General features: G+C 35.0%; 1 protein-coding gene across 1 annotated transcript in view; it reads left to right on the plus strand.

Annotated features, from left to right (window-relative positions):
- mylipa (myosin regulatory light chain interacting protein a) overlaps positions 1–15,334 on the plus strand; it is a 38,326-nt gene that overhangs the window by 10,230 nt on the left and 12,762 nt on the right. Inside the window, exon 3 of the mRNA NM_199983.2 lies at positions 14,700–14,885. Within this exon, the coding sequence (NP_956277.2) occupies positions 14,700–14,885 (186 nt within the window). The remainder of the gene's footprint in view (positions 1–14,699; positions 14,886–15,334) is intronic.

Below are 15,334 nucleotides of genomic sequence, written 5' to 3' on the forward strand. Positions count from 1 at the left end.
ATCCCAGTAAGCTCCTGATTACCTCCTTACTGCAGGGAGACTGTGACGCTCAAGATGCTCTTGAAGATACACAAAAACAAACTGGCTGTCAGAAATGTAGCTAACATGCATTGAAATGTTGAGCGGTGTTGTCAACATGACAAATGTTAAAGAAGAACACTGCAAAAGTGTTTTGCAAAGTCTTTTTTTTTTGTTACTTGTAAATAATCTTACAAATAGACAGTGTCACTCAGAATATAAAGCAGTATTGACCTTATTCTATTTTTGCGATCGCTTTAGAACTTCTGATTCAGTTGCAGATGGGAGAAATGACTAGGAATAATAAACGGCAGAAAATGGTCAAACTCTTTGCTCTACAAACAAGTGTTGGCATGGCAATATGACAAAGCAGAATAATATAATAAAGAAAATATCACTTTGCAACATCAAGCAGGATAAGCCATTTTTAATGTCTAAAAATGAATGGAAGTGAATGAGACAGGAAGTCTCAAGCCAAAGAGATTCAAATGCACCCGCTCAAACGCGAAGAATAAGATCAATAGTGAAAAAGTGATTGTAGAAATCAAGTTTAAACTTGGGTCGTGTGTGTGCGCGCTATTTATTAATCACTTCAATTCACATAATGCAATGCATGCATGTTTCAAAGGGTGTTTTCACACTTGCAGTTCTGGTGCAGTTACTCTTAGTGTGGTTTGTTTCAACCAAATGCTGGTATTTAATAAAAGTAGAGCACTAAACTTGCAGACCAGACCAAGGGTCTTGTTCTACTTACAAGGTAACTTTGAAACCTAAATGTAACAGACCAAAGACAAAATTGGCCTAAAACTAAACAGGATATCGCAAAATGGGACCATAAAAAGCACAGCCCTGATTGTTTTTTGTTTTTAAGTCATAGTTGGGATGTTGGTAATACAGGCATCAGAAATGCATCACTTTAGTTTTTGTGTGACTGAATCATCTCTGCTGTTTTGATACATTTAAATGATGCATTTAATTCTACCATGTGTTTAGCTTGGTGTACTTTTCACTATTTATTATCATTTGTTTACTTTTTTTGTAAGAAATCTAACTAGTTTAAAACTTGTAATTAGGCATGGAATGATAACAGTTTTCAAGGTATATCTTGGTTTTAGTCAAGGTTTTAAAACCGCTTTTCTGCTACTTTGTGCACGTTATTTATTTATGCCAACAGAATCCAGCAGAAAAGATATCAAAAGATGCCGTTTTAGCAGTGTTTTTGACTAATATAGACATCAGAAGTCAATGAGTCATTCAAATTATTGCCTATAATTAATTAGCCCCTCAAATTATTCTCAAATTAAAATATTGTGTTAGAGAATTTTTATTTTTATTTATTTATTTTAAAGAACATAGTTTAGAGCACGGGTGTCAAACTCGGTTCCAAAAGGGCCGCAGCTCTGCACAGTTTAGTTAAAACCCTAATTAAACACACCTGATCAAACTAATTGAGTCCTTCAGGCTTGTTTGAAACCTACAGGTGAGTGTTGGAGCAGGGTTGGAACTAAACTGTGCAGGGCTTCAGCCCTCCAGGAATTGAGTTTGACACCCCTGGTTTAGAACAATAATCACAATACTGTCAGGCATTGATCTTTTTATCCAAGATTATCATTCAGTTAGAATCTTATAGCAACCCATGCCTCGAGTTGAAATGTATATAAAAATAAGTAACAAACAAAATCAAAAGGCTCTCTCTATCATGACACATTCTTTGCTTTGTCAACTCTGCGAACAACCTTTGCATATTTGTTTTTGACATTTTCGTCCTCTTATTTCTAAGTCAGTGCTAGATTACTAAATGATCAGTTTAATTTGCATTTATTTAAGAGCAGTGAATCATTGGTGTAAAATTTTCACTGGATAACTTTAATTGCATGCAGTTTTTTTCTATTTTTCTTTTTCTTTCTTTTTTTACTGTGTGTTTAACGCTAGCGGTTTTGCTGGGTTTATAAATTACACACACTCCAAAAACAGCCAAACAGGTGTAACCACCTTTCTGAATGAACTATAGTAACCTACACCTTTTGTTTAGCTTAGGAATCATGTTGGCTCTGTTTAATTTTAGTTTTTCTAGCCTAGGGCTTTATCCATTTTCAAAAACTAATGCAGATCATCACTTCCCACAGGTGTTTGCTCACCAAACAGGTCTTTTTAGTTGATTCCTCATTTTTGATTCCATCTTCATCTGAATACTTGTGTTTTTGCAAATGATGATTAACACTTTGTGGGTTGGCGAGGAGGTGTTTACCTGTGATGCATGAGCTGCCGGCTGGGTTTACTAAAGTTCGTTGACTGCCAGTAACCTCCGCCACACCGCTCACAGCAATGTTATTTGACTAACTCTGAAACCACATTGTTTCTGAGGGCGCCTGAAAAGAATGAAGCTCCTGTGTGGATTGGCCTCTTTGTTGTTGTCTCCAGGCAGAAGCTTCTCGTTTCATTTCAGAGGAATGTTTTGTTCTTTTTGCTGCAGACCCCCAAACATCTGGCCCCCCACAACGTCCATGCTTGAAACTGAGAAGAGAAAACAATTAGTAAAGAGAAGAATCGATAAAAACAAAAGTAGTGGCCAGAATCCTGAAAGGTGTAGCAGCAACAGGACTTGAATAAATAATGCCAATTTTTTAAAGCTTAATGTTTTTGGCCTTTTAATGAAAACAAAAACCTGCATGTAAAATCTACTTAGACCAAAATGCAAGCAAAAAAAATAAATTAAATTCGTTAAATATTTTAATTATTTCTGCATGAGAACTTGCAATTTTTGTTTTATTTGTTTTGGCTTTCATACTTTTTTATTATTATTTTTTTTTATAATTAGTTTAGTACAAAAGTAGTTATTTTTTACAAAACTATTCAGTGTAATATTATTTAAATGACAGCATAAATGATACATTAAAATATATAAACTAATTTGACAGTAACATTTATTTTAGTATTTTCTATGATTTGTTTATGAAATTGCAATTAACCTTAATTTTTAAACTTTTTTTTTTTTATCTTTGTGTGCACGTTTCATTAAACTTACTATCTTGCCAAGCTTCATACTTTCTATAAACCTTAATGTCTCCCAAACCAACTATTTGCCGATTTGACGGCACCATAAACTTCCTGAACTCTATAATTCTGATTATTTCCCTGTTGCCTGTCATAAGATTCACTTTTCAGCCAAGTATCTGGGGAAATTCTGCAGAAAGTGCACTGCCTCTGAAGCCAAAACCTCAAAAACGAAAACAAACACCCTCCTTCGCAAAGCTCACACTCTTTCAGATATCATGGCATGACCCATTTCTCGTCAGCAGAAGGGTGCAGGCATTTTTAATTGAATTCTTCCAGCTAAATGATCAAACGTTTCTACTGTGTGAAGTGATTCTTTTGTTGGTCTTTTTTTTTGGCAAATAAAAAAAAGATGGATGGATGGATGGATGGATACATGGGGGCAAACTGTCTATATCTTTTAGGTTGATGTTAATGTTTTGATATGATGATATTTTCAGGTGTGCCAGTGCTTCTTGATTTAAAATATAATATGGTAAACACCAGTATAATGGGGGTGAGGATTTATTTACAGGCAGTTTACATACTCAAGACTTCAATGTTTAGTTAAAAGAAAAGTGTACTCTGTGCTCTACTTTAATTGCATTGCTCAAGAAGGATAGACAGACGTTTGTTTTTATGACACAAACTCTTGACCTTTTGCACAGTATTCACTTTTGCTTATCTGAAGAGGCTTTGAATTGACTGGAACAGGTGTTGAGTGAGATGCACCTGCGCCCCCCCCGGACCCCCTTCATCCCCATTATTATGATAGTATTTCGCCACAACCTGCAGCTTTCAACTGCTCTCAGCTTACAGTGTCTTTCTCTTGTGAATTATTGACTTCATGCTTGCTTTAAAAAGACACCTTTAGAGCTGTAGTTAACTCTAAATTGTTGTTTGTTGTTCAATACCAAGTACTGTGTGTAATGTTTAATATGTTAGCTAACACCCTAAAATAAGTTTTAAAGAATAATTCAATTAATGTTTTTTACAATGTAGATTGTGCCAAAGCAGCTTAACATAGAAATTCTAGAATAATAATAATAGTATAATATATTACAAAGATTTAAAAAAAAAAAAAAAAAAGTGTGCTAAAGTGCATTTGGAAACGGGGACCTTTGAGTACAATTAAGATGGGGATTTTAAGGAGCTATCAATATTTTATGTCATACTATATATATATATATATATATATATATATATATATATATATATATATATATATATATTAGGGATGTAACGGTATTGTAAATACCGTCATACCGCAATATTACATTTTTTCGATATTACCGAAGTCGCATGACTCGGTAAAACTATAGGTCTTCTGAGAAAATTTGCTCAGGCGAATGAAGCGAACGGGAGGTAGCTGGAACTTCATTTCCCATCAGCCCCGGCGTGGCCATAATCCTTTGCGGTCTGTTGTCGCTACAGATCCAGTAATGCGGAAATGGAGTGTGCTGCTAGTAGCGGAGATGAAAAAAAGATGGAAATGATCAAACCTAAAGTGGGTGTTGTCGCGTTCTGATCAGCTGTGTTGTGGCGCGCGTATTGTAAAGCGCCGAGGGGGGGTTGAGCGCGCATACTCAAGAGAGGTGTTATCGCGCGCCTACTGAAGGGCTGGACTGGACGGAGGTTGTGTCGCGTCGCGGGGGCACTTTTGATCGTTTTGGAAGGGCATTTTCTATCCAAGACTAAAAAGGGCATGTGCACTGCACAGGTTGAGCCCTATGTGTGCACGTGCCTGCAAGTTGGGGAATACGACTAATAACAGTCATGGGGACTGCAGAAACACAGCACACTGTTCAGATTGATGCAGACATTGACTTGTACCGCAAAGAGATCTCTATCTCACTCATGGTTTGTCCTCTCAAGTGGGGGAAAGACAATGCACAACGTTACCCCACTGCTGTCAACATGGGCCAAGTCATATCTCTCTTGTCCCAGAATCCTCAGTCCCAAATGAGAGGGGTTTTTTCTGTTGCAGGGGACATTGTAAATACTCAGAGATACCAGCTTTTACCAGATTATAGTTATATGATAATTTTCCTTTAAACCCATCTCTATCTAAGTTAGTGATTAAATGTTGAATGTGATGAGTTTTTAACAATACTAAATTGAAACTTTATTTTTTTACATGGTTTAATAATTTTTTGTTATTAAAATTGAAGTTCCTGTTTCAAAGCTAACAGATAGATGGCTAATTTGTATGTCATTGACACTTTTGGCACTTTTTTGGGAGTATTTTCAAAAGTTTTTTTTTTTCCTGTAAATGATTCAATAAATACCGTACCGTGACATTCATACCGAGGTATTACCGTACCGTGAAATTCTGATACCGTTACATCCCTATATATATATATATATATATATATATATATATATATATATATATATATATATATATATATATATATATATATATATATATTATGTTTATTTGTTTTTTTACTTTGCAATAATTCCCCCTATTAACTGGTCAAATCATTAGCTTAATGTTTATTACACTTTAAATTGTGCAAATGGAAATGACATTTTATTAAAGATGACTAGTGGAAAAGTAATTTAATTAAGATATGACTAATGGAAACATGTTATTTTGCCAACTTGTAATGTGTCGCAAATGTCTTAACACTCAGGATGTGGGTTTGTCAATTCAGAAATGGAAAATTTAGCAAATTGGGGGCCGGGAGGATATACATTTATTTTTATTCATTAAATTTATATTTTGCATTTACAGGTCATCTAGCTTAAGTAAAAGTGAAATTATCATTCCTTAAAGAGCCCATATTATACATGAAATAGGGTCATATCCTGGTTGTAAGGGTCTCCAACAACAGTCTAATATGCATGCAAGGTCAAAAAACACTTTCATGGTCTTATAATCTGCATTTATTTTTAGCTAATTATCCCAGCGACTCCTGTATGAATCGTCCAGTGATTCATTTGTTCCCAAACCCCTCCTTAGCGCGGAGCTAATCTGCGCTGATTGGACCGATGACAGTCTGTCGCGATTGGTCGACTGCCTTCAGTCAGAGAGGGAAATGGCCAACAGCTAATCAGCAATTTAAAAAGTAATCACAGTTCATACACGCTCTAGTATAGACGTGGATTTTAGCTGCCACACTATGGCGAGTGGATAGTGCCACGGATAACCGAACGAAGGAGACAGTCGTGTACTCGCCATACCACACACACACACAAAAACACACACACACCTCCGGATGACAACGCTCCCGCTTCCGCCCGCACCCGCCAGGTTTTAGCCTGAGAACCCGCTCCGTTTTCTGCCCGCCGCGCCCGGTCCCGCTAGAGCGGAGAACACAACCAAAAATCACCCAGTATACAGTCCAGACAGCCAAGCTGTCGTTCGTTCGTTCGCTCTCTCTCTCTCTCTCTCTCTCTCTCTCTCTCTCTCTCTCTCTCAGTTCAGTTCAAGTTGCTTTATTGGCATGACATTAAATACAGTATTGCCAAAGCATTTCAAATATGAAACATATTAAAACCATTGAAAATAATAATTAATAGTAATACAAATAAGATATAATGACACAAAAAAAAACAATACATTTGATAAATATAATAATAATAATAGTAAAAAGTTTAAATTATTTAAATAAGACACAAATTTACATTAACCGTTTCTTATGGTGTGTAGAGTGTATACATATTTTGCAGCCAGTTCAAATGTCAATTCGTCCTCTCCGAGTATATGGTAAAGTTTTTCTGAGTCATTTAAATTAAAAAATGAACTGATCAATGTTTCAAATTGGGGGAAAAATATTTCTCTAGTCGTGCTGTATTTGGGGCAGAACAGAAGGAAGTGTGTCTCATCCTCTATTTGGTTTGTGTCACACTGTTTACATATTCTCTTTTCCTTAGGAGTCCAGGATTTTTTATGTCTGCCTTTTTCTATTTCTAGGTCATGATCACAGAGGCGATATTTAGAAAGAATGTGCTTTTCTTTTAATTGTTTTAATGATAAATAATTTGCCAACTGTGTGGTTCTATTTAGGGCCGAATAACATTTAAGTTTAGTCTGGAGGTTGAATTCAGTTTTCAGTTTTTCATCATAGTTATATTTTAATGTTTTGTCAATTTGTTTGTGAAGGTTTTGTTTGGGGACGGGTTCGGTTTGTGTTTTTTCCAGTAGCTCAGATACCAGTGTGTTTAGAGGATGAGACACTGTAGGTTTTTCATTAGCCAGAAGGGCTTTATATTGGACAGACTGGGGGTCCGACTGATGCAGGTGCAGCCAGAACTGAACAGCTCGTTTCTGAATCTCCAAATTTAGCGGGTATAAACCCAGTTCAGCCCTGCAGGCAATGTTAGACGTGTTTCTGTGAATATGTAATATGCTTTTAGCAAATTCTAATTGTGTTCGTTCAATTAAACTTTTATTCCAATTTTCTAATTTTAATACTGGTGCCCAAATTTCACTCCCATATAGTAATATAGGTTTGATAATAGCGTGATATAATTTAATCCATGTTTTAGTTGGTAACTGTAATTGGCCAAAGCGTGATTTTATGGCATAGAATGCTCTGCGAGCCCTCTCGCTCAGGGCTCTCTCTCTCTCTCTCTCTCTCTCTCTCTCTCTCTCTCTCTCTCTCTCTCTCTCTCTCTCTCTCTCTCTCTCTCTCTCTCTCTCTCTCTCTCTCTCTCTCTCTCTCTCTCTCTCTCTCTCTCTCTCTCTCTCTCTCTCTCTCTCTCTCTCTCTCTCTCTCTCTCTCTCTCTCTCTCTCTCTCTCTCTCTCTCTCTCTCTCTCTCTCTCTCTCTCTCTCTCTCTCTCTCTCTCTCTCTCTCTCTCTCTCTCTCTCTCTCTCTCTCTCTCTCATACGCGCGCGTGCGCACTAACACACACACAAGCACCACGCAGACTCTCTCTTTCTAATTCGCATAGCAATATCCGTGATATTGCTAGACAGCCCGCTCCCGTCCCAAATTAAACCCGTTACCGACCGCTCCCGCGATTTATTCGGAAATTTATTCCCGCGGCTGTCCCCGCGCCAGATTTCTGCGGCGCGGGAATAAATTTCCGAATAAATCGCGGGAGCAGAACTCTAGCACGGAGCTCCATAAACAAACAGCACGCGTCGCGTTTTTAACGTGACTTTGCACGCGATAAGATCAAATATCCAGTTAACCTGATACAGTACACGCGGTTACAAGTAACAAATCACAACTAAATACATTTGCAAGCAAGAGTAAACGAGGCAACAACTTTAACCGCACGTACTTACACTTGAGAAATGGAAGAAACCCATCCTGACGTCCATCAGTTACTCTTTACTGATCCTTCCTTTAACAAACTCAGATGAAGTATTCTTTGTAGCATGTAGCTTCCAGAAGTTTCCAACTGCTTGGTTATAATGCTGAGGTTTCATCTTTGGGTAGAGACTCAATATATCCATCTGCAGTGTGACTTCAATCGACCGGCATGTTTGTGTGCGTGTGTTTGTGGGTGTGCGTGTGTTTGTGGGTGTGTGTCTGGGTTTCTGCGTCAGAGGGCGGGGCCTCAGGTTTGAAATCTCCCGGGTTTGCGCGTGCACGTGAATAACTTGGTTTCGTTCGTACGTCATGGCGAAACACCTAATGAGTCGGTATCAAGGCGACTCGTTTGAAGCACTATGAGTCGACTCTTTTATAGATGAATCAACCGTTTTAAACACTGTATTCTTACAGATTTAAGCCTTAGCTGGATACTTCGCTTCACTTAGAGCTGTGTTACACACTACATGGAGGGGAATTTTCAAAAACCCATAATATGGGCTCTTTAAAGATTTGTGTTTATTTGTATAAACGGACTCTGATGCATGATCATGATGCAGCACACCGTACAAGAGGCTTGTCATATTGTAGCGCACAACTTAAACAAACAAATAAATAAATAAATAAATAAATTAATTAATTAATTAAATTCTGAATCCACCATTCCTCTGTAAAATGGGCTGTATGCACACCTAGTGTTTTTCAGAATGATAAACATCTAGTGAAAGTTTAATTTGACCGTTGTGAATTTCATAGAGTTCTTTTACATCAAATCTTTTACAGCTTCGATGTTGTAATGTAATTACAATACATTTCATTAAAAAGACTTAAGCATTTATTTAGTTATAGGGCCCAAACTTGGCCCTGGAGGGTTGGTGTCCTGCATTTTTTAGTTTCAACCTCAATCAAACACACCTGAACCAGCTAATCAAGCTCTTACTAGATTTACTAGATACTTTCAGACAGGTGTGTTGAAGGAAGTTGGAGCTAAACTATGCCGAACACCGGTCCTCCAGGACAGAGTTTGGGCACTCCTGGTGTAATTGCTGGTGCCATCAGGACCAGCAGGTGAGCACCATTGAAAACATTATAAAATAAACTATCATATTTTAAAGACATGGCGGGGGGAAATGAAGTCCAACACAGTGCTTTTTGAGGCCGACATTATATTTTATGTCAGGCAGTGAAGATCACTGATTGTTAAAGAAATCAAACCTTAAACGTGGTAATTTAAAAATGGAAACACTGTTCACTGAAAGTACTGAGCCTGGCTGGCTGGTTGAAGTTAAAAGTCTGTGTGCATTTACCCCATTGCATACTATAACCTTGTAGAAATACAATATACATGGCTGCTCGCACAAATAAGGAGCTTACCTTGCCATTAAAGAGATCATATAAAAACAAACATTTCCTTTCTCATTTACTTGCATTCAAGTGGTCCTAACTTTTATCAAGGTCTTTCTGTTGACCAAGATATGGAAATCCAAGATATTCTAAAAATTAATTTGCAGTCCCATGCAGACTGCAGATTCACAAGTATCATTCAAACAGCAACTGAAAACCCATCTCTTCCACAAGCACCTCAGCACAAAAAAGTTAATAAATAAAAAAGAAACCTCCATAGTTAGAATAAAAAGATTCAATGGAAGTCAATGACTTTTTCTTCCAGCATTTTGCTGTCAACCTTTTTCCGTTCAACAGAAAAAGAAACTAAAACTGATTCAGTGGAGGATGAATAAATGATTATTTAAATTTTTGGGTGAACTCAATTCTTAAAACTCCTCAATTGCACTCGCACTTCTTTTGTTAATAATAATAGTCACTGATGTGATGTGACTGATGTTATACATAAACTTACCGTGATTTATCATCTTTATTTTTTCGAATGGCTAACAAGAACATTTGCGTCAAGTAGATTTTTATCAACATCTACATAGCATTACTAAATGTCATCATTGATGGCAAGGCATGGTTCATCCCAAAAATGAAAACTGTCAGTTACTCGGCCTTTTACCTCTGTTGAACACCATAGAAGATATTTTAAAACATGTTGGAGACCTGTATCCGTTTACATCCATAATTCGTGTTTTTTCTACTATGAACGTGAAAAGTTTCCTTCAAAAATCATCTTTTGTGTTCAACAGAAGAACGAAACTAAAAGGTTTAGAATGACTTTGAGTGAATAGATGAGTAAATTTTAAATTTGAGTGAACTATCCCTTCAACTTGCGCAATTCTGCAGTTTAAAGCAGGCTACTGTAATGTGCTCTCTGGTGGCACATATAAACCATGTTCGCAGCAGCCTATTAGATGGTGAAAGATCACATTGTGTGGCGTGTGTCTGTTGACGTCGAGCAGCTGCGTGTTGCTAAGATTAGCACTGTAATGATCCTGACTGAACCGGCACTCATGTTCTGTCCAGGAGAAGCAGGAGTTTGACCGCTAGTAACCTCAGCCTCCTCCTCCCCCTCCTCCTCCATCAGACGCCTTTGTTTTGCCTGCCAGGTAATTCATCACACGAGTCTGATGTCAAACAGGGAAGTGCCTCGTCAGACTCCCTTTGTCAAGCGGCAGCTCTTGTTTATTTGTCTGCCTTATGAATCCACCTCAATTTCTTTTTTTTTTTTTTTTTTTTGTCTAGTGTCCTTTTTTCATCCAAAGTCAATGTTTATCGGCCCGGGGCTTTTGTCGGCAGCACTGTGCGAACTGATATGCCGGTGTTTATTTTCTTAAAGAGCCATCGCCTGTGTGCAGAGCAGGAATATCTCCAGGCCTGTGTTTTTTTGGTGTTCCCATGCGCTGGTCTGGAACATAGGCATGCTGGGGGGTAAACATCAGATCTGTTTTGGCTCTAAACCTCTTCTTGGGAGACTTGTGAAATTTATGGTAGATATAAATGGACTGAAGGGCTTTGGGTCAGATGGGTATAAAGCTAAAGGGTCAGAGCTGATTAAAGTGCAGGAAGATTGAGGTTTTCAGGACTAGTTCACTTATGAGGCTGTTAAACTGGTTTGTGAAGCACAGGGACAGATGAACTGCTGATACAGTTCAGGAAATGTCTTTGTATTTTTTATTTATTTTTTGTCTTGTTTTTGCATAATCATGAGTAATGCAGAAACAACCACACAAACATGATTAAAATAATTATCATGAATATGCTGCAAGTTATTGTAATTAAGAATTAAATCATTTTTAAATGACATGCCATTTGCAACTTTAACATTTTAATAATAGAAAATACTAAACAATATTTTTATGATGTAAATTATAATGTGAAGAATAGAAGTTGTAAACATTTTTATTAAATTGCTTTTTGACAATTTTACATGCTACTACTGCTACTAATTATTATTATTAATAATAATAATAATAATAATTGCTAAGATTGTGTATTTATTTATTAATTTTGTTTATTTGGCTTAGTCCCTTTATTAACCTGGGGTCGCCACAGCGGAATAAACTACATGTTTTACTCAGCGGATGTCCTTCCAGCTGCAACCCATCCCTGGGAAACAACCATACACTCTTTTTACACTCATGATGATATTTATATAAATATTGTAATCGTAATGATAATAGTAGTAGTAGTAGTAGTATTTGCTAAGATTGTGAAATTAAATATTTATTTTACTATAATAATAATAATAATAATAATAATAGTAATAATTGCTAATTATAAAATTTATATAATATAATATTTGCAAAGATTGTAAAATTATTTATCTAAATATAATTATAATAATAATTGATTGTAAAATTTATATAATAATAATAATAATAATATTTGCAAAGATTGTAAAATTATTTGTCTAAATATAATTATAATAAGAAGAATTCCTAAGATTGTACAATTAAATATTTTGTTAATAATAATAATATTGATAATTGCTAAGATTATAAAACTTCATATTTATATAAAGTAATAATAATATTTGCAAAGATTGTAAAATTATTTGTCTAAATATAATAATAATAATAATAATAATAATAATAGTAATCTTAATAATATTTGCTAAGATTGTAAAGTTTAATATTAATTAAAATAAACAAAATAATTGCTAAGATTGTAAAATTATTTATTTAATAAGTCAATAATATTTGCCAAGCTTGTAACATTTAATTTATCTAAATATAATAATAATAATATACTATTTTAGATTAAAATTAAAAATGTAAAATAAAATTTAAAACACTTTTATAATTATGTAAATTACAATGGAATAGATTTTAATATATGAATTTAGTGGGTTTTGTTTTTAGCATTTAATTATAAATGGCAAAAGAGCATTCTATAACACTAATGTTTATCACTCATAATAAATTATCTCTAAATGTAAACTTTGTTTGTAATTTCATTATTATAAATTTTGTTGTTTGTAAATTTTATTATTATTATTATTATTATTATTATTATTATTATTTGTAATATCCTGTTATTAATAATTATTTGTTTATTTTTAAACTGTATACAGTAACTAACAATTTCGTTCATGGAAACTGCCTTTCACGCTGCAATGTAATTGAACTGTCTGTCCTTACATTTTCCAGCTGAGCAGGAAGTGCTCTGACTCTTAGTCAAGGTGAAAAACATTCCCACAGAGAGAATGGCTCAATAAAAAGATAAGTCAATAACAAACCAGAGTCCTCCTGCCTGGATTGTGACTGTTTAATGTCAACTTTTCTTCTTTAGTCCCCCCCCCCCCCCCCCAAAACCGACCGATCAAAGAACAAACTGACGAAACAACAGAAAAGAAAAAGAAATCCGTCCTTAGTAAAACGCCTTTTAGCATCAGCGATTTCTGTCAGCGCTACAGTATGTCACCATGTCAGCAGTAAGTGTGCATTTCTTAGGTTTTCTTTGAGACCTTGTGCTTATCATTTGAAACACGCTGGCGGTTTTGTGCATTAGAGGCCTTATAACCTCAGGAGTCATTTTTTGCTGGCAGATAAGCGAGATAAAACCAAGACGAGGGCAAATGTCAAAGCTCTTCACACACATGAATGCAGTTGGAAAGTGTTCCTGTTTCATTTTTGATGTGAAAGTGACAATTGTATGAAATTGAAGCTCCATTTCTGCTTTTTCGTTGACCTTTTTGATATTTTCAATTGATATTAGATCACTTTTTGTTTTGACTGTTTCTTCTTAAAGAGACCGCTTAACTTAAAACACACATTCATGTTCAGTGCCGTTGGGTTTGAAGGCTGTAATTCATTGTTTCTTTCTTAATGCAAATGACGTGTAGTTTGGTAACAATACTTTAGATTAGGTACTACAGTCTGACTGCTTAAAGTGATTAGTTACTTAGTGACTAAACCTAAACTTGGAACTCTTACTTGTTTTTTTGTAATTATGCTGCACATTTAATTTACTTTTAAGGCAATGGGTTTAATTATTATTGTTTCTTTATTACACACACACAAAATACACCATAAAATAAAATATATATATATATATATATATATATATATATATATATATATATATATATATATATATATATATATATATATATATATATATATATATATATATATATATATATATATATATATATATATATATAATTTTTTTTTTTTTTTTTTTAACTAAGTTTTCCATCAGCTGAAAAAAAAGTCTGTTAAATTACAATTACTGTAACATACCGGATGTTAAATTACAGAAATGTCCTTAAATTTGCATTTTACTGTACAATTTCTGTAATTTAACAGCCTTCATTTTTTTGCATCATTTTAATTACGATAATCATTTTGTACCATATTGATATAAAAACTTAGTAATTATTTTTCTTTAATTAATAAATGTAGTAATTCTTTAAATCCCAAAAAGTAATAACTAAAACAAATAATTGTTTATGAAATGAAAACAATCTTTAGTGAAATTGCATCAAAGTAAATGTACACAAACCCACACACCCACACGAACATTAAACTAAAGGAGTATTTAATGTTTCTTTCAAAAATGTCTTTATTAATGTTTGTGTAATTTTAATAATATGCCATTTAAAATATCAAAAAGAATTAGGAAGCAGTGAATTCTGGAAAATGATCAGTCAGTAAAATATGATTCATTGTCTGCATTTAGAAAGAAATATAATTACAATATTTATTTTTGGTGATCTGATTGCACAAGTTTAATTTGACCCATCAGTTACTATACTAAAACTGTAATGAAATAAACGTTTGTTAAATGCAGCACACGTGTGCAAGACATGTTTTTGTAATTTGAGTTGCAGTCACCTGCTTCAGTCTGCATGAATCGCACTTGTTTTTGTGACGTAGCAGCTGTCTGAATCCATACAACCTTCCCTTACTTTCCACAACACCTGCTTCCACCCATTACTAACTTCATCTCTCTTTCTCTCTGTGCTGTTGTCCAGGCACCTGTTCTTCATGCATGTGAAAGAGGATCTGCACCGTGGGCATCTGCGCATGTGCTCGGAACAAGCCCAAGAGCTCAGCGCACTCCTCGCACAGGCCGAGTTTGGGGATTATAACCAGAACACAGCCAAGTACTGGTACACTGAACTCTGCGGCTCAGAACCAAACCAGACAACCATCAACAGGTAAACCAAAACCACAAAAACTTCATTTTTTTAATATTTATTTATTATGTTTTTAAATGCATTAATAACATTTATAGTTCTTCTGTAATGTTTATTTTTTAAATGCTCTGACTAAAATAAAAAACCCAGCTTTTAGAGTATGAAGTGGACCTATTATGCTCCTTTTTACAAGATGTAAAATAAGTCTGATGTCCCTAGAGTGTATATGTGAAGTTTCAGCTTAAAATACCCCACAAATATTTTAATTCTTTGAACGTGCCTCCTTTAGGTTTTGATCCAAATTGTTCTGTTTGGCTGACTGTCGCTTTAAATTCAAATGAGATTGCTCCACAAACGCTAAAGTCTGTGCGTCAGCATAGCAGCAGATTCAAAACATGACTAACATTATCTCTGTGACAAACTAAAAATGTCAAAAGTTGTGGCTTAGAAGTAGGTAGTCAATGGAGACC

Source organism: Danio rerio, chromosome 19 (assembly GCF_052040795.2).
Source record: "Danio rerio strain M-AB ecotype USA chromosome 19, GRCz13ab, whole genome shotgun sequence".
Taxonomy (NCBI): Eukaryota; Metazoa; Chordata; class Actinopteri; order Cypriniformes; family Danionidae; genus Danio; species Danio rerio.